Genomic DNA, 23,810 nt, shown 5'->3' with positions numbered 1-23,810 from the left:
CAGGTTACCCACAAAGGGAGGCCCATCAGACTAACAGCAGATCTCTCGGCAGGAACACTACAAGCCAGAAGAGAGTAGGGGCCAATATTCAACATTCTTTTTTTTTTTTTGAGACGGAGTCTCGCTCTGTCGCCCAGGCTGGAGTGCAGTGGCGCGATCTCGGCTCACTGCAAGCTCCACCTCCCGGGTTCACGCCATTCTCCTGCCTCAGCCTCTCCGAGTAGCTGGGACTACAGGCGCCCGCCACCGCGCCCGGCTAATTTGTTTATATTTTTAGTAGAGACGGGGTTTCACCGTGGTCTCAATCTCCTGACCTCATGATCCGCCCGCCTCGGCCTCCCAAAGTGCTGGGATTACAAGCGTGAGCCACCGCGCCCGGCCTCAACATTCTTAAAGAAAAGAATTTTCAACCCAGAATCTCATATCCAGCCAAACTAAGCTTCATAAGTGAGGGAGAAATAAAACCCTTTACAGACAAGCAAATGCTGAGAGATTTTGTCACCACCAGGCCTGCCTTATAAGAGCTCCTGAAGGAAGCACTAAACATGCAAAGAAAAAATTGGTATCAGCCACTGCAAAAACATTCCAAATGGTAAAGACCATTGACACTATGAAGAAACTGCATCATTTAATGGGCAAAATAACCAGCTAACATCATAATGACAGGATCAAATTCAAACATAACAATATTAATCTTACATGTAAGTGGGCTAAATGCCCCAATTAAAAGACAGACTGGCAAATTGGATAAAGAGTCAAGAACCATCAGTGTGCTGTGTTCAGGAGACCCATCTCACATGCAAAGACTCACAGAGACTCAAAATAAAGGGATGGAGGAAGATCTACCAAGCAAATGGAAAGCAAAAAAAAAAAAAAAAAACCAGCAGGGGTTGCAATCCTAGTCTCTGATAAAACAGACTTTAAACCAACAAAGATCAAAAGAGACAAAGAAGGCCATTACATAATGGTAAAGGGATCAATTCACCAAGAAGAGCTAACTATCCTAAATATATATGCACCGAATACAGGAGCACCCAGATTCATAAAGCAAGTCCTTAGAGACCTACAAATAGACTTAGACTCCCACAAAATAACATGGGAGACTTTAACACCCCAATGTCAATATTAGGGAGATCAATGAGACAGAAGGTTAACAAGGATATCCAGGACTTGAACTCAGCTCTGGACCAAGCAGACCTAATAGACATCTACAGAGCTCTCCACCCCAAGTCAACAGAATATACATTCTTCTCAGCACCACATCACACTTATTCTAAAATTGACCACATAATTGGTAGTAAAACACTCCTCAGCAAATGTGAAAGAACAGAAATCACAACAAACTGTCTCTCAGACCACAATGCAATCAAATCAGAACTCTGGATTAAGAAATTCACTCAAAACTGCACAACTACGTGCAAACTGAGCAACCTGCTCCTGAGAGACTACTGGGTAAATAACAAAATGAAGGCAGAAATAAAGATGTTCTTTGAAACCAATGAGAACAAAGACACAACATACCAGAATCTCTGGGACACATTTAAAGCAGTGTGTAGAGGGAAATTTATACCACTAAGTGCCCCAAAAGAAAGCAGGAAAGATCTAAAATTGACACCCTAACATCACAATTAAAAGAACTAGAGAAGCAAGAGCAAACAAATTCAAAAGCTAGCAGAAGGCAAGAAATAACTAAGATCAGAGCAGAACTAAAGGAGATAGAGACACAAAAAACCTTTCAAAAAAATCAATGAATCCTGGAGCTGGTTTTTTGAAAAGATCAACAAAATAGACCACTGGCAAGACTAATAAAGAAGAAAAGAGAGAAGAATCAAATAGATACAATAAAAAGTGATAAAGGGGATGTCACCACCGATCCCACAGAAATACAAACTACCATCAGAGAATACTATAAACACCTCTATGCAAATAAACTAGAAAATCTAGAAAAAATGGATAAATTCCTGGACACATACAACCTCCCAAGACTAAACCAGGAAGAAGTTGAATCTCTAAATAGACCAATAACAGGCTCTGAAATTGAGGCAATAATTAATAGCCTACCAAACGGATTCACAGCCAAATTCTATCAGAGGTACAAAGAGGAGCTGGTACCATTCCTTCTGAAACTATTTCAATCAATAGAAAAACAGGGAATCCTCTCTAAATCATTTTATGAGGCTAGCCTGGGAGAGACACAACAAAAAAAGAGAATTTTAGGCCAATATCCCTGATAAACATCGATGTGATAATCCTCAATAAAATACTGGCAAACCGAATCCAGCAGCACATCAAAAAGCCTATCCACCATGATCAAGTCGGCTTCATCCCTGGGATGCAAGGCTGGTTCAACATATGCAAATCAATAAACGTAATCCATCACATAAACAGAACCAGTGACAAAAACCACATGATTATCTCAATAGATGCAGAAATGGCCTTTGACAAAATTCAACAGCCTTTCATGCTAAAATCTCTCAATAAACTAGGTATTAATGGAACATATCTCAAAAAAATAAGAACTACTTTTGACAAACCCACAGCCAATATCATACTCAATGGCAAAAACTGGAAGCATTCCCTTTGAAAACTGGCACAAGACAAGGATGCCCTCTCTCACCACTCCTATTCAACATAGCGTTGGAAGTTCTGGTCAGGGCAATCAGGCAAGAGAAAGAAATAAAGGGTATTCAATTGGGAAAAGAGGAAGTCAAATTGTCTCTGTTTGCAGATGACATGATTGTATATTTAGAAAATCCCATCGTCTCAGCCCCAAATCTCCTTAAGCTGATAAGCAACTTTAGCAAAGTCTCAGGATACAAAATCAATGTGCAAAAATCACAAGCCTTCCTATACACCAATAATTGACAAACAGAGATCCAAATCATGAGTGAACTCCCATTCACAATTACTACAAAGAGAATAAAATACCTAGGAATTCAACTTACAAGGGATGTGAAGGACCTCTTGAAGGAGAACTACAAACCACTGCTCAACACAATAAAAGAGAACACAAACAAATGGAAGAACATTCCATGCTCATGGATAGGAAGAATCAATATTGTGAAAATGGCCATACTGCCTAAAGTAATTTATAAATTCAATGGTATCCCCATCAAGCTACCACTGACTATCTTCACAGAATTGGAAAAAACTATTTTAAAGTTCATATGGGACCAAAAAAGAGCCCACATAGCCCAGACAATCCTAAGCAAAAAGAACAAAGCTGGAGTCATCACACTACCTGACTTCAAACTACACTACAAGGCTCCGGTAACCAAAACAGCATGGTACTGGTACCAAAACAGATATATAGACCAATGGAACAGAAAAGAGGCCTCAGAAATAACGCCACACATCTACAACCATCTGATCTTTGACAAACCTGACAAAAACAAACAATGAGGAAAGGATTCCCTATTTAATAAATGGTGCTGGGATAACCGGCTAGCCATATGTAAAAAGCTGAAACTGGATCCCTTCCTTACACCGTATACAAAAATTGGATGGTGTATATGATATTTTCTAGTTTATTTGCATAGAGGTGTTTATAGTATTCTCTGATGGTAGTTTGTATTTCTGTGGGATCGGTGGTGACATCCCCTTTATCATATACTCAAGATGGATTAAAGACTTAAACGTAAGACCTAACAGCATAAAAACCCTAGAATACAACCTAGGCAGTACCATTCAGGACATAGGCATGGGCAAAGACTTCATGACTAAAACACAAAAAGCAATGGCAACAAAAGCCAAAATAGACATATAGGATCTAATTAAACTAAAGAGCTTCTGCACAGCAAAATAAACTATCATCAGAGTGAACAGGCAACCTACAGAATGGGAGAGAATCTTTGCAATCTACCCATCTGACAAAGGGCTAATATACAGAATCTACAAAGAACTTAAACAAATTTACAAGAAAAAAATCCCATCAAAAAGTGGGCAAAGGATATGAACAGACACTTCTCAAAAGAAGACAATTTATGCAGCCAACAAACATATGAAAAAATGCTCATCATCACTGGTCATCAGAGAAATGCAAATCAAAACCACAATGAGATACCATCTCATGCCAGTTAGAATGGCCATCATTAAAAAGTCAGGAATCAACAGATGCTGGAGAGGATGTGGAGAAATAGGAACACTTTTACACCGTTGGTGGGAGTATAAATTAGGTCAACCACTGTGGAAGACAGTGTGGTGATTCCTCAAGGATCTAGAGCTAGAAATATCATTTGACCCAGCTATCCCATTACTGGGTATATACCCAAAGGATTATAAATCATGCTACTGTAAAGACACATGCACATGTACGTTTATTGCGGCACTATTCACAATAGCCAAGACTTGGAACCAACCCAAATGCCCATCAATGACAGACTGGATTAAGAAAATGTGGCATGGTATATACCATGGAATACTATGCAGCCATAAAAAAGGATGAGTTCCTGTCCTTTGAATGGACATCGATGAAGCTGGAAACCATCATTCAAAGGAAACTATCACAAGGACAGAAAACCAAACACTGCATGTTCTCACTCATAGGTGGGAGTTGAACAATGAGACACATGGACACAGGGCGGAGAACATCACACACTGGGGCCTGTTGGGGGGTGAGGGGCTAGGGGAGGGATAGGATTAGAAGAAATACCTAATGTAAATGACGAGTTGATGGGTGCAGCAAACCAACATGGCACATGTATACCTGTGTAACAAACCTGCACATTGTGCTCATGTACCCTAGAACTTAAAGTATAATAAAAACAGAAAAAAAAAGAGGGATACTAATAGCCAGTATTTATTAAACTAAGGTCTTATCATCTGCTAGGCACTGAGCTGAGTTGCTTATTTATTCTCACTCTCTTGGTCCTCTCAACAAACTCCTGAGGAATTACTCATTTTATGATAAAAGTGAAGCAACAGCAAGGTTAAATAACTTGCACAGGATTATGCAGCTTTGGCTGCAGAATGGTGATTTGAACCCATATGCTTCACCACTACGTGATCCTTTCTTGTACATCACACAGCCTGCCTGTTGGCATTCTTGAAGGAAGATGACAGGACCGGCATAGGAAAGCTGCTGGGTGGGTGAGAGTAGACACAAGTTTATCTAGAAATGTAATTGCCTAAGAAAAGGCTGGGGATAGAACTGGACTCATTTAGGAACTGTGAAATTTTGAGTGACATGGGCCACCCAGTGATTTGGAGGAGACTAGACATAAAAGAAACCCTACAGGGCATATCGTCCCATGGCTTCATTTTTAAAAATTAATCATGTTTGTGATAAATTCATAATTTTTTTTTGAGACAGGGTCTGGCTCTGTTGCCCAGCCTGGAGTGCAATGGCGCAATCTCAGCTCACTGCAGCCTTTGCCTCCTTGGCTCAAGCCATCCTTACACCTCAGCCTCCTGAGTAGCTGGGACTACAGGCACATGCCATCATACCTGGCTAATTTTTGTATTTTTTGTAGAGACACGTTTTTGCCATGTTGTCCAGGCTGGCCTTGAACTCCAAACTCAAGCAATCCACCCAGCTCAGCCTCCCAAAGTGCTCGGATTACAGGCATAAGCCACCATGCCCAGCTGTAGATTTTTATTGAAGTAAAAAATACATACAGAAAATCTGCTGAAAGTACTATGTATATGTCCCATTGATTTTTAAAAATGAATATATCCACGTACCCAGTACCCAGATCAGGAAACAGAACATTAGCAGCTTCAGTGGTTTCCCTCATGCCGCCCACCCCATTCTAGTCACTACAGTGCCCAAGGCTAATCAATATCCTGACTTCTAACATTATAGAGTAGTTTTGCCTGTTTGTGAACTTTATATGAATAGAATTATACAGTATGTGCTCTTTTGTGTCTGGTTTCCTTCGCTCAACATTATATTGTAAAATCCATTCCTATTGCTGCTTGTAGTTGCAAATTGTTCACTCTCATTGCTGTGGTTATCATAATCAATTCAACTGTTAACAGGCAGTTGAATGGTGCTGCTGTGAACTTTCTAGAGCCTGTATCTGTGTGTACACATGTACTCATTTTTGTTGGGTATAGCCTATAATTGAAATTGTTGATCATAAGGTATGTATGATGATTGGCTTTAGTAGGTACTGCCTTGGCTTCATTTTATGGATGATGGGAAAAGTAAATGCAGAAAGGGAAGAGATTTATCCAAGATCACCTGGCTGCTAAGCTAAGATTGGAACCTGAGTTTATTCTCTTCCAGTGCATTTGTCTAGGCCCCAATTTCAAGAAATGGCAGCCTAGAAATTCAGCAGAGTCTTACACATCACACATTTAATTGATGATGTGTCCTTATAATCAAACCCCTTGGGTAAGATGAAAACAATGACCAAGCATGAGAGGGGGTGCTGTTCAGTGGGGACATAATTGTAAATACCAATTTAGAGTGGAGGGAGCTAGTACAAGGTCTTCACATCCTATCAAAGAATAGCATACAGCATGTCTCTAAGTAAGATTTAGATTCAGCCTACTTCAGTGCCAGGCCCTGTAGATGGTGCTTTCCCATAGATTATCTCATTTACTCTTCTAAACAAAAACCAGATCAATTCACATTCTTAAGAATTCTAAAAGCATTATATCAAATGAGAGTAGATGAACTCTGTAAGTAAACAAGAGCAATGTAGAACAGTGCTTCTCAAACAATCTGCTAAAGGACCAATTCATCATAGAGCAATATTTTTGTAAAAAAAAATAAAAATAAAAAATTACTAGAAAAATAGAATGAAAAGATTCAAAATATAAGCTTCTGATTTTTATAATTAGATTAAACAGACAAAGTGTTGTTAAATTGCTATGAAAGTTTCTAAAAACTCTCAATTTCTACATTTATGTCATTGGCTAATTGTTGGGAACAGGCCCCCCAAAATCTGGCCATAAACTGGCCCCAAAACTGGCCATAAATAAAATCTCTGCAGCACTGTGACATGTTCATGATGGCCATAACACCCACGCTGGAAGCTTGTGGGTTTACCGGAATGAGGGCAAGGAACACCTGGCCCGCCCAGAGTGGAAAACCACTTAAAGGCGTTCTTAAACCACAAACAATAGCATGAGCGATCTGTGCCTTAAGGACATGCTTCTGCTGCAGATAACTAGCCCAACCCATCCCTTTATTTTGGCCCATCCCTTCGTTTCCCATAAGGAATACTTTTAATTAATCTAATATCTATAGAAACAATGCTAATGACTGGCTGGCTTACTGTTAATAAATACGTGGGTAAATCTCTGTTCAAGACTTTCAGCTCTGAAGACTGTAAGACCCCTGATTTCCCACTTCACATGTCTATATTTCTGTGTGTGTGTCTTTAATTCCTCTAGCGCCACTGGGTTAGGGTCTCCCCGACTGAGCTGGTCTTGGCAGCTAATAATGGTATCCAGATCAATACTGGTTTGCAGACTACACTGTGAGTAGCACTGATTTATAATTCACCACCCATGCCCACTGGCCTTTCCAGAAAGATTGATAATGATCTCTCACCAGTAGAAATGCTTGAATAACAAGGTATGGGCGTAATATTGAGATCCTGGGAACCATTCCCACCAACACAGGTTACTGCATACATTAACAGGACTTTATCGTTCCCCTGTCTGTCTTCCAAAAATTTCTTGCCCAGGAAGATAAAAAGCTGTGAATAACTTTCTTGTTCTTTTCAAGTACTCCCCACCAAATCTCATTGAAATGAACATAAACCCATTAGACTTTTCAATAGCATTAAAAAGACTGTTTACTCTCCAAGACTCTTGGAAAGCTTTGCCTTGGGTCTACCAGTCCTAATCTATTATATCATGATCCTTAGTCGAACTTAATCAAGCACCATCCCACTGGAAGGCCTGTCTTCATCAATATTCCAAAACCTTATAAATATCCCTTCCCCTACTCCAAGATGCTACTGAGACTCTGCCAAGGCAGGGCTCTCCTTATCATGGTGTACAAAAAATTCAGCTTTGCCTTCTTCCACAGCTTATTTTGCTGATATTTTCTGGGAGCTAGCATTCAACAATCAAGACTTTACTCTTCCTTTTAGCCTTGCTCAGTGGTTTTCCAAGTTTAATGAACATAACAATTACTGAGGAGTATTATATATGCAAAAGCATGCATGGGCAATTGAAGGAATCTCCATGGGTAATTTTGGTTATGCCACATTTAGGACTAAGCTTTGCATACAGATATTAGCAATTTTTGAAAGAATAAAGAACCACAGACTGTTAGAGCTGAAAGAAGCCCTAAATGGCAAGACATCAGGATGTGAATCAGCTATTAATACGTCGAAATCACCTGATGTAGTCTGTTTAAAAAACACCTATCCCTTGGTTTCACCTGAGATCTACTGAATCAGAATTTCTGGAGATGGGGCCTGTGAATGTAACAGACTTCTAAGGGACTGTGATGCACAATCAAGTTTGAGAACCACTGTTCTGTACCAACCATTTCCTTTTGTAGATGAGGAAATGGAGACTCAGAAAAGGGAGTAAACTTTTCCAAGATCACACCGCTATTGAGCTCCGTGTCTCTTAATTCCCTGACAAGAGCTCCCGGGGCTGGAGATACACTTTTGGAGACGTCCTATATCTGATATCCTGAACAAAAGTGATTAATGATGTAATCAAAACACACTTATATTTTGGCTTCTCACCATCCCTTTAAGATTTATTGTCTAGGAGGAGTTGTAGTAATCTTCCCAGGCTAGCAGACATCATGACTTTTCTGCTGTTAGGTAAGAGGCACCAACTAAAGTAGAATTTTCAAAAAAAAAAAAAAAAAGGTAAAATTATTACTTTCAAGAAAAGATAAAATGAACCTATATGGCGTTGAGAATCTGTTGACTATCTTGTTTGTTAAATTTTAGTTCTACTCAGAAACTGTTGCTTGTCATTTTATTTAGTTTAAGGAAAGGTGGATGGGTTAATAAAAGGCTGAGTAACATCTCCTGGGAAGAAGCACAGCTGGCCCTGGCAGGAAGTGCAAGTGGGGTCTGGGAAAAGATTCAAGGTCCAAGCAGCTACTCCCCACGGTTTCCATTACTCAGACCACGTGCCTTCTTGAGCACACTTCTTTGCTCCATTCTTTGGTTTCCCTACTCCTCAGCATGGACATGGCTAGAAACAGCCACCCTAGTTTTAACTGCGAATGATCATCAGTCACGAGCACAACTTCTGACAACAGTCTCTCCAGCTTAGCGCAGTCTTAACTGGGGCTAGCTGATCGGCTGCTCTTCAGTAAAGCAGTACCGCCCTTTGGATTGGGTGTTCACCCAGGTTCAATCAGCTGTAGCCTAGAGGGAAGGGGCCACAAGGAGGAAACACAGTTGCCAAGGTGCTGTGAGTCTGTGTGTGAGAGGGTAACTTGTGCCCTCCAAGCTTCTCAGTCTTGGATGGGAGTAGAGACGAGGAGGTTGACGGTCATGGATAGGTTCAGGAGTGATTGGTTCTGCCCACTTTGGTGGGGCCTGGACACATTTTGGTTCACTGCAATAATTTCTTCCAGGAGCTGCAGTCTTGTGGGCGCAAGACGTGGGCTTGATAACCCCACAGGCAGTAGTGCTGGGGAAGAGCGAGCTCACCAGCCGCCGGCTGGAAGACCCTGGGAGAGTAGTAAGGTTGGGTTGGTTCTCAGATCTGTTTTGCGCCAGGCTGTGTGGTGGGTGCAGAGCCTGGGTAAATAAAGCTTTCCAGCTCGACCGCTCCCAACCTGGGCACACACGGCCTCCTGTAAGGGGCAGTTTTGGGGCATCCTCCCTGCTTGGGGCAACCCAGGGGCGCAGGGCGCGGCCCCGGGAGCGCAGCTCCTTCCAGGGCAGAGGGCGGCGCGAGGGAGGGAGCGAGGGAGGGAGCGAGGGAAGGGAAAGGCGAGCGTGAGCTGCCTCAAATGCTTGGAATAATTCCGCTTCCGTTTGGAAAGCCGCAGCCTCAGTCCCGCCGCCGCCCGCTGCGTCCGCCCAGCACCAGCTCCGCGTCCCGACCGGCCCGCGGCAGCCTGCGCCGCGCCATGGCCACCTCCCCGCAGAAGTCGCCTTCTGTCCCCAAGTCTCCCACTCCCAAGTCGCCCCCGTCCCGCAAGAAAGATGATTCCTTCTTGGGGAAACTCGGAGGCACCCTGGCCCGGAGGAAGAAAGCCAAGGAGGGTGAGTGCGGCCAGGCCGGCCAGGCGGGCGGTGGGAGCTGGGGGTGCCCTAAGGGCCGAGGGGCCGGGGCGCTGGGGCCGGGCGGGAGCGCGCCGCGGGTGCCCGGCGCAGTGGGGCGCGCGGCGATGCGTGCGCGCGCTTCCCGGATACGTCGGGCAGGAGCTACGCGCGCCCCACACTGAGCACGGGGCTCGCGGGCCATCGAGGCCACCCTGCCCGCTCGCGGTCGCCCGGGCGCTGCCCTCCTGGGCCGGGGACCAGGCCAACGCCCCCGCCGGGCCGTGGGCGGGCGCCGCTTGGCGGCCGGAGGCGGCAGGACTGGAGCCCAGGCGGGGCCCCAGCCCGCAGGCAGCGCGATCCAGTAGGCCCTGCCCCGCCCTCTGCGCCCGAAGACTGGCATTTCCCAAGTTTCCGCTGCAACTTTCCTGGGCGCCGTCACTCTTACTCGTTGCCCTCATTGGTCCTTAAAATCAGGTCGTTTCCTGGACCTGCTGACGTCCTCTGGCAGCGGCGTCGTGGCTTTGGCCTCTTCGGATCTTTTGTCCATCCCGAGGGCCGAGAAGGGCTCTGTTAATGGAGTAGGTGGACATCGAGTGTTTGTTGAATGAATGAGCGAAAAACTGGCAGACCTAGCGTGCCCTTGGTGTAATACACAATAAACTCCCACCAAAGGAGAAAACCTGCGTGAGACACAAACTTCGTCATGGGCCTGCTGTGAACTCAGGCATTCAGGGCTTTTGTAAAAACCTTTGTTTTCCCCACAAGAGTGAATTGAGGCGACCTTATTCTTTTTTTTTTTTTTTTTCAGGGTAGTTTGCATGTAGAATATTTTTTTCCCATGGACAGATTTTGCGTCCTGGTTTTTGGTTTGAAAACTGAGGTGGCAGTTCTCAAGAGGCACTGTGGTGACTGGTGTGTAGATAGAAGTTGCTGAGTTAAAAATTTTTGTTTTAAACATTTTTTAATTGATGCATGATGTACATAGTTTTAGGGCACATGTGATAATTTAATACATTCATATAATTTGTAAAGATCAAATTGCACAGGAAAGGGGTCCCAATCCAGACCCCAAGAGAGGGTTCTTGGATCTCATGCAAGAAAAAATTCAGGGTGAGTACACACAGTAAAGTGAAAGCAAGTTTATTAAGAAAGTAGAGGAATAAAAGAATGGCCACTCCATAGACAGAGCAGCCTGGGGCTGCTGGTTGCCCATTTTTATGGTTATTTCTTGATGGTATGCTAAACAAGGGGTGGATTATTCATGTCTTCTCTTTTTAGAACATATAGGGTAACTTCTGGACGTTGCCATGGCATGTGTAAACTGTCCTGGCGCTGGTGGGAGTGTATCAGTGAGGACGACCAGAGGTCACTCTTGTCGCCATTTTGGTTTTGGTGGGTTTTAGCCGACTTCTTTACTGCGACCTGTTTTATCAGCAAGGTCTTTATGACCTATATCTTGTGCCGACATCCTATCTCATCCTGTAAGTTAGAATGCCTTAACCTTGTGGGAATGCAGCCCAGTAGGTCTCACTCAGCCTTGTTTTACCTGGCCCCATTCAAGATGGAGTTGCTGTGGTTCACATGCCTCTGACAAAATCAGTGTACTTGGGATATCCATCACGTTAAATATTTGTCTTTTCTCTATGCTAGACCATTAGAATTCTAGATATTTTTGAAATATACAAGAGGTTATTGTAAAATATAGTTACTTTACCAATCTAACACTAGGTCTTCTTATATCAAATGGTATATTTGTAACAATTAATCAAGTTCTCTTCCCCCCTAAAAAATGTTTTTAATAGATCGCTCTGTGAATTGGAAATAACCTTTTGAAAGCTGTGATGCTGTGTGAAATGTTTCATGTTTGTAAGTCATCTTAAAGTATAAAAACATCTTCAGCGTTCAGGATTATCAGACTTGATGAAGAACTAGACTTCTGTTCCCTAGATTGAAACGAGAAGCAGCAAAAACATAAGAAAATTTCCCCACATTGGTTATTTTGGTAACCCATTGAGTAGTGTACAGTTGGTGGCAAATCATGAAACCCTGGCTTGGAAAGCTCTTTTCTAGACCATGTTTCTAACTTCTTCCTTACAGCATTCCTGACATAGTCTCATCCGGTTTAAAATGGGGCAACTGAGAAATATTGAGGCTCATGACCTACCAGGATAATCATCTTTACCTACTCTGTAGAAAGGTTTATTTTATATTTAGCCCGAAATTTATCTCTCTGTACCTATCACTGTTGGTGGAGCCAGAGAATGAGTCTGGGGTGGCCCTTTATTAATACCTTGCTGAAGTAGGCTATCCTGCTTTCTAGAGTCTTCTCTCCACCAGGCCCAACATCCTCTGTTCTTCACAGACATAATTTTAAGGCCTTTTGCATCCTGTCTCTTTAGTTTCAGTCAGGGTCCCTGCAGGAAAAAGAAGGCCAATTTAGATGAGATTTTGAAAATAATTTAGTGAAAGGGCTATTGACAGAGCTGTGGGCAGGGTTAAGGGAACTAAGAAGGGATGCTGAGGTCCCTAGGGGCTAGCAACAGGGGGAAGCTCTTAATGACTCCGAGGCCTGAGGGACAAGGGAAGCAAATTGGAACCTATTGCAAGCTGGGGTTATGGACGAGGGGCTGCTGGACTGGAACTATAGTCACAGAGGGATGCAGCTACTGTCAGAAATATGCAGACAGAGCAAGGAGAGAGTGGCACAAGAAATGCACATTCTGCATGTTCTCTGTCTTCTTGCCCTTGCATCACCTACTGGTGCTAAACCCAGTGGGAAGCCATCAGAGCAAGGGATCTGCAATAGATAGGGGCAGCGTCCATAGGGCGCAGAGCAGTGCAGAGAATAGATCACAGCGGGGACGGGGGAAATGGAGAATACCTAGCAGATCAACCTGTTACCAGACCCGCTCAAAGTGAGCTCTCCAGAAGTCACCATAGTACAGTTGTGCAAGCCAGCCACCCCAGATTAGGACTGTCACCTCCCTTATTCTAGCACAGACACTATGTTTTTTTAATGCAGCTAAGGTTGCTTCTAACTATTCTGCCAGCCACGTCGCACTGTGATCTCTCACTGAGCTTGCTATCAGCTTACTCAAAGACATTTTTATATTTGTTGCTCCTAAATCACAGCCTTCTCTATCTTGGATTTACTCAGTTGGGTTTTTGAAACCAAGTGCAAGATCTTATTTTCATCCCTGTTATATTTCACCGTAAAGTCCTGATTCTGTCATTCAGTCTGTCAACTAATCCAGGGGCTGTAAATGGGTGAATGGAAGAACACAGAGCCTCTTCTGAAGGGCCAGCCACCACCCAGCTCCAGCTGCTTGCTGCGGCATATGGTATTTCTGCAAGCCCAGGCAAAGAAGGGAGTGGGTTGGTCTGAAATGACTGCCCTTAGTGGGTATGTGCTAGATCTCAATGATCAGCGCTGAAGTGATGGTTAGTAGGTGTGGGGCCCCATTAACCATCACTTCAGTAATAATAAGGCCGGGTCTTGCTCTGCATCCTGGATAAGCTCACAGCTTTGTGCTCTGTAGAATCTGCCTTCTTCCACTTTCTCTCTGGTGTTCTTGAACCTCTCATTCTTCATTCCTCAAGATCACTGCCATCAGTCTGCCCACAGATTATCTCAGTGCTTTGGTGTAGCATTCTCCGAGGCCCAAGGACTCCCATTCATTCATTTGGTACCTGCTATGCCCCACTGTAGGACACAACAAATGGAAAGATATAATACTTGTTAGAATACAGTTGACCCTTGAACTATGTGGGGGTTATGGACATTGACCCCCTGTACAGTCAAAAATCTGTGTATAGTTTTTAACTCCCCCCAAACTTAACTGCTAATAGCCTATCATTGACCAGAAGCCTTACTGATAATAGTTAGTCAACACATATTTTATATTATATACTATATTCTTACAATAAAGAAACTGGAGAAAAGAAAATGTTATTAAGAAAATCATAAGGAAGAGAAAATACATTTGCAAAATTGTGCTGCATTTATCGATACTGTAAGTTTACTTCGTCTGACTGAAATGGTGGGTAACCACAGCTGCACACCTCAACCTATGGTACATATCAAGCAATTCAACTTTTCTTATAATGTCATGACTTTTCTCTGATACTTGGGAGTACTTCTAGCATCTCTAGTGGCACTTCGTTAGAGTTCCATGGTGTTAGTCAAGGTTTACGGTATTTCACTAAACATGAAAAATATGCGAGAACCTCAAGAGATCACTTTTAACTGCTATACACAATTTACTGGAGAGATGAACTGTTCACGTGGAGATGATTAGCGTCACACGGTGTTTTAAGCAGATACTTGCAACACTTGAGCTCACCACAATAGCAACAGGAGGTAGCTGTGAAATTATTACAGTAGTACAGTATGTACTACAGTTCATTTTGTGCTGTGAGGATTTAATCTTTACGTTTACATTTCTCTCATCTGCAAATGGCATCACGCACAGTTTTTGTGTGTATGTGTACATTTCGATAAGTTCTAACTTTATAATAGATTTGTTTATATTTTATGGTAGTAAATGAGAAGGCAGACAAGTATCGATGTATATTTTATGCGTTCATGACGTGAGTAACTTTTTCTTATTTTTTTTTATATTTCTAGGCTACATGGTTCATCTCAAGGTTTTTCTAATTGTCACAGATCTCCAAAAATATTTTCCCATATTGTTATTGAAAAAATTTGCATATAAGTGGACCCTCGCAGTTCAAACCTGTGTTGTTCAAGGATCAACTCTATTTAGGTTAATAATTTCATGTAAAAAATGTCCTCCTAAGGAAAAGTACATCATAGAATGACTATGAGTCTCATAAGAATGCACTCAACTAGTCATCACTCCTGTGTTTTCATAAGAAAAAACAGTGTTAGAGTCCAAGAGAGAACAGGGGTTAAAAGCATGGTCTTTAGGATTAGACACATTTCAATTTGATTTCTGGTTCAACCCCTTATTTATTCTATGACTTAAGACAAGTTACTTAACCCCTGTAAGCCTCTGTGTCTTCATCTATAAAATGAGAATAGGAATTCCTTCTTTACTTGGAAGTTGTGAGGTTAAATTAGATCGAGAATATAAAATGCATTGCATGGCACAAGTAATGGTAGCTATTAAAATTGACAACTCAATTTTCATTGGTCTTTGAAATTTGAAATAGTCTTTTTATTATGGACTGCACTGGCTTTTTCAGGTTCTGTAAATAGCCTAGTAGCCCATGACTAATGGAGCCTGTGGGACACTGTTTTGTCCCTTTAGGAGTTAAGGGATCTTTCTTTGCAAGTGAGATCCTCCCTTTTCCCAAGATGACAATTTCAGCACTTTATCTGGGCCCCTTCTTATGAGTTGTAGCTTAAGTGGCTTTTGTTTTTCTCTGTTGATCTTTTTCTTCTTCTTTTGGGTTTTCAATTCCGTTTCTGTTGGACATGGCCCTCCTGTGTGGATTCTTTCACTACCCTTTCAGAGTCTACTTGCCAGAGGGCCACTTTTCAACTTTCTTTCTCTGAAACTGTCCTCAAGACGTGCTCTTTCAAGGAACACCAACTTGAATTGTACCTCTCTGCTGAAGGCACCCGAATTAGGTTGGCAACACTGGTCATTCCTGTCGTTTACCCATTCATTTAAGTTTTTATCCCCCAGAGTTTTACATTTTGATCAGGACCTGAAGTATCCAATGAAGGCTTTAATTTCATAATTCTTCTAATAATACTAGTTCTTACCACTTGATTCTCATTGGCTGCCCAGTGTTGCTGGAGAAAAATCCACAAACCTTGCAACAAATGTCTGGCTTCTAGAGTGAGTAGAACCCTTAGCACTGCAGAGCTACCCTTTTCTTCTAATCAGGGTGCATTCTCATTTTTCCAAAGTACATCTTTTTTTGTAGAGACATGGTCTTGCTATGTTGCCCTGGTGGGTCTCGAACTCCTGGGCATATCTAACTTTTTCTTAAATTTTTTTGATATTTCTAGATCACAAAATTCATCTGCAATTTTTTCAAATTGTTGCAGTTCTCAAAAAAGTTTCTAATACATTTATTTTGAAAATTTGCATATAAGTGGACTCTTGAAATTCAAACCTGCATTGTTCAAGGGGCACGCGTTGAACAATGGTACCCAAGTTGTTGTCCATAGCCCCTAAAACCCTTCCCTGGATCTTCAAATAGAAATTTGAGACCAGCTATGAGCTCCTTCAAGTTCCCTTTCTACCATATCTGGCCAGTCCCACCCATATGTGCAACTGTCTTTTTGTGCTCCCCTCCTGCCCTAGTCCCTTCCGAGGAGGTCCCTTCTCTCCTTGCTCACAAGGCCATTTCTTTCAGCTTCCTCCCAGACTTGGCATAGCCAGATATGCTATTTCTCATATCCCATCTTTTTTTGCCACTCTGTAAATATGCTTGATGTTCTGTAAATATGCTTGAGTCTTTCCTATTTGGAGAAAATCTCCTGATACGGTTTCCTCTTTAGCTACTCACCAGATGCCTTGAAAGAGTTATCTCTACCTGCTTCTCTTTTCTTATCTCCCAGTGACTTTCTGATCCATTTTTCCCATTTTTTCAGCAACTATTTATTGAGTGCCTAACATGTACCATGCACTGTACTAGGTGCTAGAAAGGAAAACAAAACAAAAACTCCTGCCTTCCTGGAGCTTACATTCTAATAGGGGAGACAGGTAATAAACAAGATAAATTGGTAACGTATGTATTTTGTTTGAGTGGTAGTAAGTACTAGAGAGCAGAATAAAGCAAGAAAAAGAGAAATGGAGGGTTGTGGTCTGAGGATGGTTGTCAGTATTAAATAAGATGGATAGAGAAGGCCTTACTAAGAAGGGTAGATTTGAGTCCCAATCTGAAGGAGTTGAGGGAGAGAACCACATGTATAGCTTGGAAAATAACATTCCAGGTGGAAGGAATGACAGATGCAAAGACCTTAAGGCAGGTGTGGACCTGGTACATTATTGAGGACCAAGAAGGAGGTTGATGTGACTGGAGAAGAGAGTGAGCATGATTGTGGAATGGGGGTTGGTCCTGGGCATAACGAGAGGAAGGGCAGAGGCAGGTTTTGTAGGGCCCTGGAAGCCATTGTAAAACTTGGGCCTTTACTCAGAGTTAGATGGGAAGGCTTGGGAAGACTTTGTGCAGAGGAATGGCGTGATCTCACTTCTGTTTTAACTGATGGTGCTAAAACACCATCGCTCAGATGGTGTTAAGTGACTGAAGCAGACAGAGATGATGCAGGGAGATGAGGCAAAAGTTTTCTAGAATGAGGCTGGGCATGGTGGCTCATGCCTGTAATCCCAGCACTTTGGGAGGCCAAGTGGGTGGATTGCTTGAGCTCAGGAGTTCAAGACCAGCCTGGGCGACATGGCAAAATCCCATCTCTACAAAAAATTAGCCATGGGTGGTGGTGCACACCTGTAGTCCCAGCTACTCAGGAGGCTGACATGGGAGGATTGCTTGAGCCCAGGAGTTTGGGACTGCAGGGAGCTGTGATCACACCACTGCACTCCAGTCTATGTGACAGAGCAAGGCCCTGTCTCAATAAATAATAAATAAATAAAGACTACTACAATGACCCAACTGAGAGATGGTAGTGGTCAGGAACAGAGTGGTAGCAAGGGAAGGAGTGAGAGTCAAATTCTGGATATATTTTTAAAATACAGCAGATCTTGATGAAAGATCGGATGGCAGGTTAAGAGCAGAATTAAGATGACCCCAAAGGTTTTGGTCTGGGCAACTAGAAAGATGAACTGATTTTAACTGAGTTGGAGAATCCTGCAGGAGGTCAGCAACTTTTTCTGAAAGGGCCAAATAGTAACTATCTAAGGCTTAATGAGACCTATGACCTGGTTTGCACTATTCAAGTCTGCCTTTGCTGCCATAGACAATAGGTCAATGAACAAGTGTGGCTGTGTTCCCATGTAATTTTAGTTATGGTCACTGAAATTTGAATTTCCCATGATTTTCATGTGTTACAAAAGATGCTTCTTTTGTTTCTTCTCAGCTATTGAATGAAGCATGTACATGTACATGAGAATGTCAAAACCATTCTTAGCACTCGGGCTGTACAAAATAGATGGCAGCCTGCACATGACCCAAGGGCAGTAGTTTGCTGCCCCATCCTCCATTTTATTCCCCATGTCTAATCATCTTTTATGAAATCCTGCTGAGTCTACCGTCACTAAATATCTAAATATCACTGCTTTAATTCAACCTTCACAAGTGCTCTGGATTGTTCGTTCATTTTCAAAATTTTTACTCTTATTTTCCACCTGAAATACTGTGTTATCCACCCAGCCAGGCTTCCTATCATGGTTCCATTTTTGTTCAACCCATTCTTCATCCTTTTGCCACTACATTGTTTTTTAAAGCACAAAGAGAACTTCTCTTCAGGACAAACTTCGTAGCGTGCTGTCCAAGGCCTTCACAGCTACTCCTTCCTTTACCTTTTTGCTGTCTCCTCTATTTCCCTTCCAATAAATCTCCATTTTTACCATGGGAAACCACTCTTTATCCCCCAAACACGTCATTTTCTTTCACATGTTTATGCCTTTACATGCTGTTCCATATTCTGGAAAGACCTTTTCCCTTTCCTATACAACCAACTTCTATTCATTCATAAAGACCCAACTCAGAAGTCCCCTTCTGCATGAAGCCTTCCACAGTGCCCCCAGGAAGAGTGAGATGCTTCCTCCTCTGTGATCCCACAGTGCCTTGTCTATACTCTGTGCTAGCACTGGTCATGTTGCATTGCAGCTGCTTGTCATACGCTATGGTGAGAGTCCTCCTGCCTACCATAATATCATCAAACACATAGTTATTAGAATTTCTGTGGAATGAATTTCCCCATATTTACCTTGATGAAAATAGCCCACCATTAACTGGCCATGTAATCTTAGACAGATCTCTTCCCCTTTTGGTGTTATTTGCCCATTTCTAACATTAGAAGATGAGGCTAAATAACCTCTTAGGCCCCTGCTGCACTGGTATTCTATGGTTTCTGAGCTCTTATTTCACCCAGCTTCTCTCAAATTCAGTTTTATTGTCTGTGTAGGGTGGTCTGGGAATTACATCATCACAAAGACCTCTTTCTTTCCTCTACTAATGAAGGCACCTCTGTGTCGGGAGGAGGAGATGGATACCAGGATAAGTGGGCCCCAGCCCAAGGACACCTCCATATTAGGATTCAGCCTTCTTGTCTCATGGAATATCTCTATTTGGTTAACAAGCACAGTTCATAATTATGTTCCAGCCATTAGTCCAAGAGAAGAGATGAAATCCTCATGTAAACATTTGTACGCATCTAAAATCTCCTCACTGTCATGGAACAAAGAACGACATTTGAGGAAAGCCCTACAGTCATTTCAAAAATAAAATACTTTTAAAAAGTAGATGTAAACACATTCTGTTAAGTTTTCAACAGGTTGTGCAGCCTGAAATCAGTAGGAAATCCAATGAGGGCTTTGCCCGAGGACCAGAGCACCCCCACAAGGAGACCTCCTCCTGCATAGGCCCTGGGCAGCATCCTTTCTTTTTTGTTTTTTCTGCAGGTGCCATGAGGGGAGCCATTGTGGTATCTTTGGTACCTAGCATACTACTTAGTACTTAACCAATGCTCCCTAAAATGCTTCTTTTTATTTTATTTTATTATTTTTTTTGAGATGGAGTCTAGCTCTGTCATCCAGGCTGGAGTGCAGTGGCGTGATCTCGGCTCACTGCAAGCTCCGCCTCCCGGGTTCACACCATTCTCCTGCCTCAGTCTCCTGAGTAGCTGGGACTACCAGTAGATGGGACTACAGGCACCTGCCAACACACCCGGCTAATTTTTCTGTATTTTTAGTAGAGATGGAGTTTCACCGTGTTAGCCAGGGTGGTCTCGATCTCCTGACCTTGTGATCCGCCCACCTCGGTCTCCCAAAGTGCTGGGATTACAGGCGTGAGCCACCGCGCCCAGCCCCTAAAATGCTTCTTAACTGTCTGAATCATCATTGGGCATCTTATTCCCAAAGAGGGAGTCCCCAAGTTACCCCAAACTCTGCTTTAACCTTGGATGACTCTTCTGGTCCCCAGATTCTATCCAGGTCTCTATTTTTGAATGTGTGTGTGTGTGTGTGTGTGTGTGTGTGTGTGTGTATGTAGCTTATGAAAATGCCTCATCCCTACCCCTAGGAATCTCTTTTCCTTTTGCGGGGAGACATTATCAGTTAATCCTGTTATTTGACAAAGGCCTGTGAGACCAGAGAGTCCTAGAGCCCATGGGCACTGATTTTGCAGTGGCAGCAGTGAGCCCGGAGGAGGCCCATCGGTTGGGGGGTTTGGGGTGGGGAGGGTGCGGGGGGGTGACCAGATGGAATGTGAAGGCCAGTTGACTTCTTTGTTTTCATCCAGAAAAGCTTGCTTTTCAGAAATGGCTTAGTATATATTTGTATGAAGGAGGACTAAGGTAAAAGAGCCCAATAGCAAGATTTAGGAGAGATAAGAGACGTACAGACCAAAACTCTATAGGAGAGATTCAGAGTTCCCTTAATTCCCCAAAGTCTGTCACATTCTCCCTCCCCTACCTATTCCATCCCCTCTTGTCCATCTCAGCTTCATTTCCTCACTAAAGTGCAAAGTGAAGGCAACTGAAAATCAGCCAGATGCAGAGCCACTATCATTCCTCCTCAACAAGAGTCTCCTCACTTCAGCCCTCCCCCAAAAGACAGAACTCACCAAGAGGAGAAGATGGCTGGAGGGCATGCCTTTGGTGAGCTTTACCTAGCCTCAGTTAATTGCAGCTGCTTAATTTTTGTTCAGGCCTGGGACAAATGTTAGCTTGATGTGTGGATCACTATAGGACTTACCTAAAATCTGGTTCTACTAGCATTTACTAAGTGATAATTCTGTTTGCTTGGAACAGGCCAGCCTGCCAAAGCCTTAGTAAACTGACACGTGACCAGTGTCACTGTTTTTGCTTCAAACCAGCTTTAGGGCAATGAGAGGCCATGGATGGAAGAGGCAGTGAACTTTTATCAGCTTAAACATAAACATTCTTAATGACTGCACACTCTCTTGGGGGAAAGAAGAATGAACCAAATCACTTACCATCTGATTTTTTTTAATAAAAGTTTTTCCTTCCCCGTTATAAAATTAGCCCATGCTTACGGGATTTATGGAAAAATAGATAAAACCATTGTGCAAAGTTCCAGCTCCCAAAGGCAATTGCTATTAGCGTTTTGCTTCATTTCTTTCTATTCTTCGTTATAATTTTTTTCTTTTTTAGTATTGTGAGTATACTATGTATGTTGTAAAGATAAGTTTTTTATCTTTTTCATTTATTATAATGTAAATATTTTTGTGTTATAAATCTTATTAAACACAATTTTATAGGCACATAATACTCGAGTGATTATCTTGTTGTTTACTTTGGTCTTCATTTTTTTCTTCTGTAAATAATGCAACCTAAAGCTTTTTAAAAAAAATTCAGAGTACTTTACTTTGGGTAAAGTCCTAAAAGTGCAATTACAGGGCCAGAGTGTGATAATTAGCTTGTTTATCCTCAATAGGTTAGAACTGATAGCCAAGAAGAAATGGTTGCCGGTTGCCGTTAATCATTATCAGAGGGATCTGAGTGATCCCTCTGATAGGTTGCTTGGAAGTAAAAGCAACATTGTGAGGCTGTTCTATTTGCTTTGGGCTGGCAGGGCCAGGTTACCTAAGGGGTAGGATGGGAGGAAGATGGGTCAGGGAGAGGAGATTTCCAGCCTGGCCAGTAACGTGCTCAGAAGCAGGCCTTTATTTGAGAACGTTCTCTATGGCCATCTTTCCATCCATATATGGCCCTGTATATCACCCCAGTGTCTACTCCCTTCTGACAGAGCCCAGAATGTGGCTGCCCTGGGAACTGCCATTCTTGAAGCTGTCTGAGAAGCATGGCCACCATCCCCTCTTCCCCTCTGCGCCCTCGCCACTCCTGTGTGAGACCCAGTGGAGGTCTAGTCAAGAAGTCTCTTTCTCTTGTACACTTTTCTCCCCATCTCCCAGCTTCTGAGTTCTTGGACTTACCCCAAACTTGGCAATTACAGACACATGAGAGGTAATTGCAAGACAGTGGGCTGAGTGCTGCAGTAGATGCATTTAGGTGGAACCCTTAGGAGACATGGTGATTTCAAGCTGGGTCTTGACGCCAGCAAAGGGATCCCCTCCCACCCGTTTCTCCTCCAGGGCAATAAGAGAAGGGATGGGCTTTGGGAACCTGAGTTTCAGCTGGTTTTGACAGAGTGGGTTGGGCTGATGCCTCAGGGGCTCAGTTTCCTCTACCTACATTGGAAGTCAGTAGGCAGGTATCTCATTGCATCTCTGAAGAATGGATCTGAGCCAGTTGGAGCATGTCATTATCACACCTGACACCTCAGGGAGTGTTTCTGAGGAGTCAGTGGAGGAGGTGGATGCTCTCCCTGGGAGGGATGTGTCAGGGCATTTATTTCATCATTGAATCATACTCTTTTCCATTCACTCATTTCCTTATCTCTTTTAAAATCCAGAGGCAACCCTCCTCTTCTACTCTGAAAAGCAGCCTGGCTCTGGGGAGCCGTGAATGAGGCTCTTCATGAAAATGCAGCCCATCTCTTGGGGATGATGATGAACTACCAAGGGGCACGGCTGGGGGCCTGTTTCTCCTCCCTTGGTGACATAAACCCAGGTGGAGCAGACTCTGTGCTCGTTTCTTTCCAGGAAACATTCATAGGCAGAATCGTTAATCTGCCAATTGCAGTATTACATTGACTTTCCAATTCAAAACGATTATTCTGAAAGCATTTTTTGTCTTGGCTATCATGGTTTTGGCTGTGGGATGTGTTGAGAGCCCCTGGTGGGGATGGGGAAGGAGAGAGGAATTCAGGAGGGGTCTGTAGTTCTAATCACCATGTTTAGGAAGCAGGGCATGCCAGGTCTGTTGAGGTGGTCAGTGAGATGACAGGGTGCAGAGATTCTGAGCAGAGAATTCTTGGCATCTCTTGAGTGCCTGAGTCCTGAATCAAGGAGACTCCTCAGAGTCCAGGGTGAGGTCTCAGATTCAGAGTCCTGGGGACAGAAGCTGGCAGAACGTAGCAGGCAGGTTACAACCCTAGCTGAGTAGGTAAGGGGCAGAGGCTGCTGTAGTCTCTATGTGGAATCAAAACTCCTGGCCCTGCAAAGTAGAGGTCAGTGGGGAGGCTCAAAAAGGGACCCTGGTTCTTGCCTCCCTCACCCTATTCTCCCACACTTGAGACTTGAAAATAAACTTTCCTCTCTGTTGGGAGGGGTTTTCCTATTACCATGAGGCTGAGCTCTCCCTGGCTCTCAGCCCTGGTGAGGCAGACCTGCAGATGACAGGTAATTAATAATGACAGCTGGGAGAAGTTGGGGCAGCAGGAATCAACAGTTTTGATGCTGTTTGCAAAACACAGGAGGAGGGTAACACAATTCCATTTTAAAGCAGCTCTCAGGATACAGGCAAGTCCTGAAATAGCCCCATGTAAGGAGTAGCAGCTGCCTCTTGGCTGAGTGTTGCAAGGCCTCTCTTGGTGGGCTCAGCATCTCCTTCAGCACATGCCCAAGTTCCCAGAGAACAGAATGATCCCTTCGCCTGCATTTCCTCCATGGCCATCATTACAGTAAATTGCAAGGCTCTCA

The 23,810-nt window shown here is 43.2% G+C and overlaps 1 protein-coding gene across 1 annotated transcript in view; it reads left to right on the top strand.

Moving 5' to 3' along the window:
* Positions 1-9,534: 9,534 nt before the first annotated feature.
* PARVA (parvin alpha) overlaps positions 9,535-23,810 on the top strand; it is a 159,577-nt gene continuing 145,301 nt past the window's right edge. Inside the window, exons 1-2 of the mRNA XM_032166583.2 lie at positions 9,535-9,623; positions 9,926-10,148. Coding sequence (XP_032022474.2) covers positions 10,013-10,148 — 136 coding nt within the window. The 5' untranslated portion in view covers positions 9,535-9,623; positions 9,926-10,012. The remainder of the gene's footprint in view (positions 9,624-9,925; positions 10,149-23,810) is intronic.

This window comes from Hylobates moloch, unplaced genomic scaffold (genome assembly GCF_009828535.3).
Source record: "Hylobates moloch isolate HMO894 unplaced genomic scaffold, HMol_V3 SCAFFOLD_11, whole genome shotgun sequence".
NCBI lineage: Eukaryota > Metazoa > Chordata > Mammalia > Primates > Hylobatidae > Hylobates > Hylobates moloch.
Note: the sequence above shows the minus strand (reverse complement) of the source record. Positions and strands in the feature narration are given on the sequence as shown.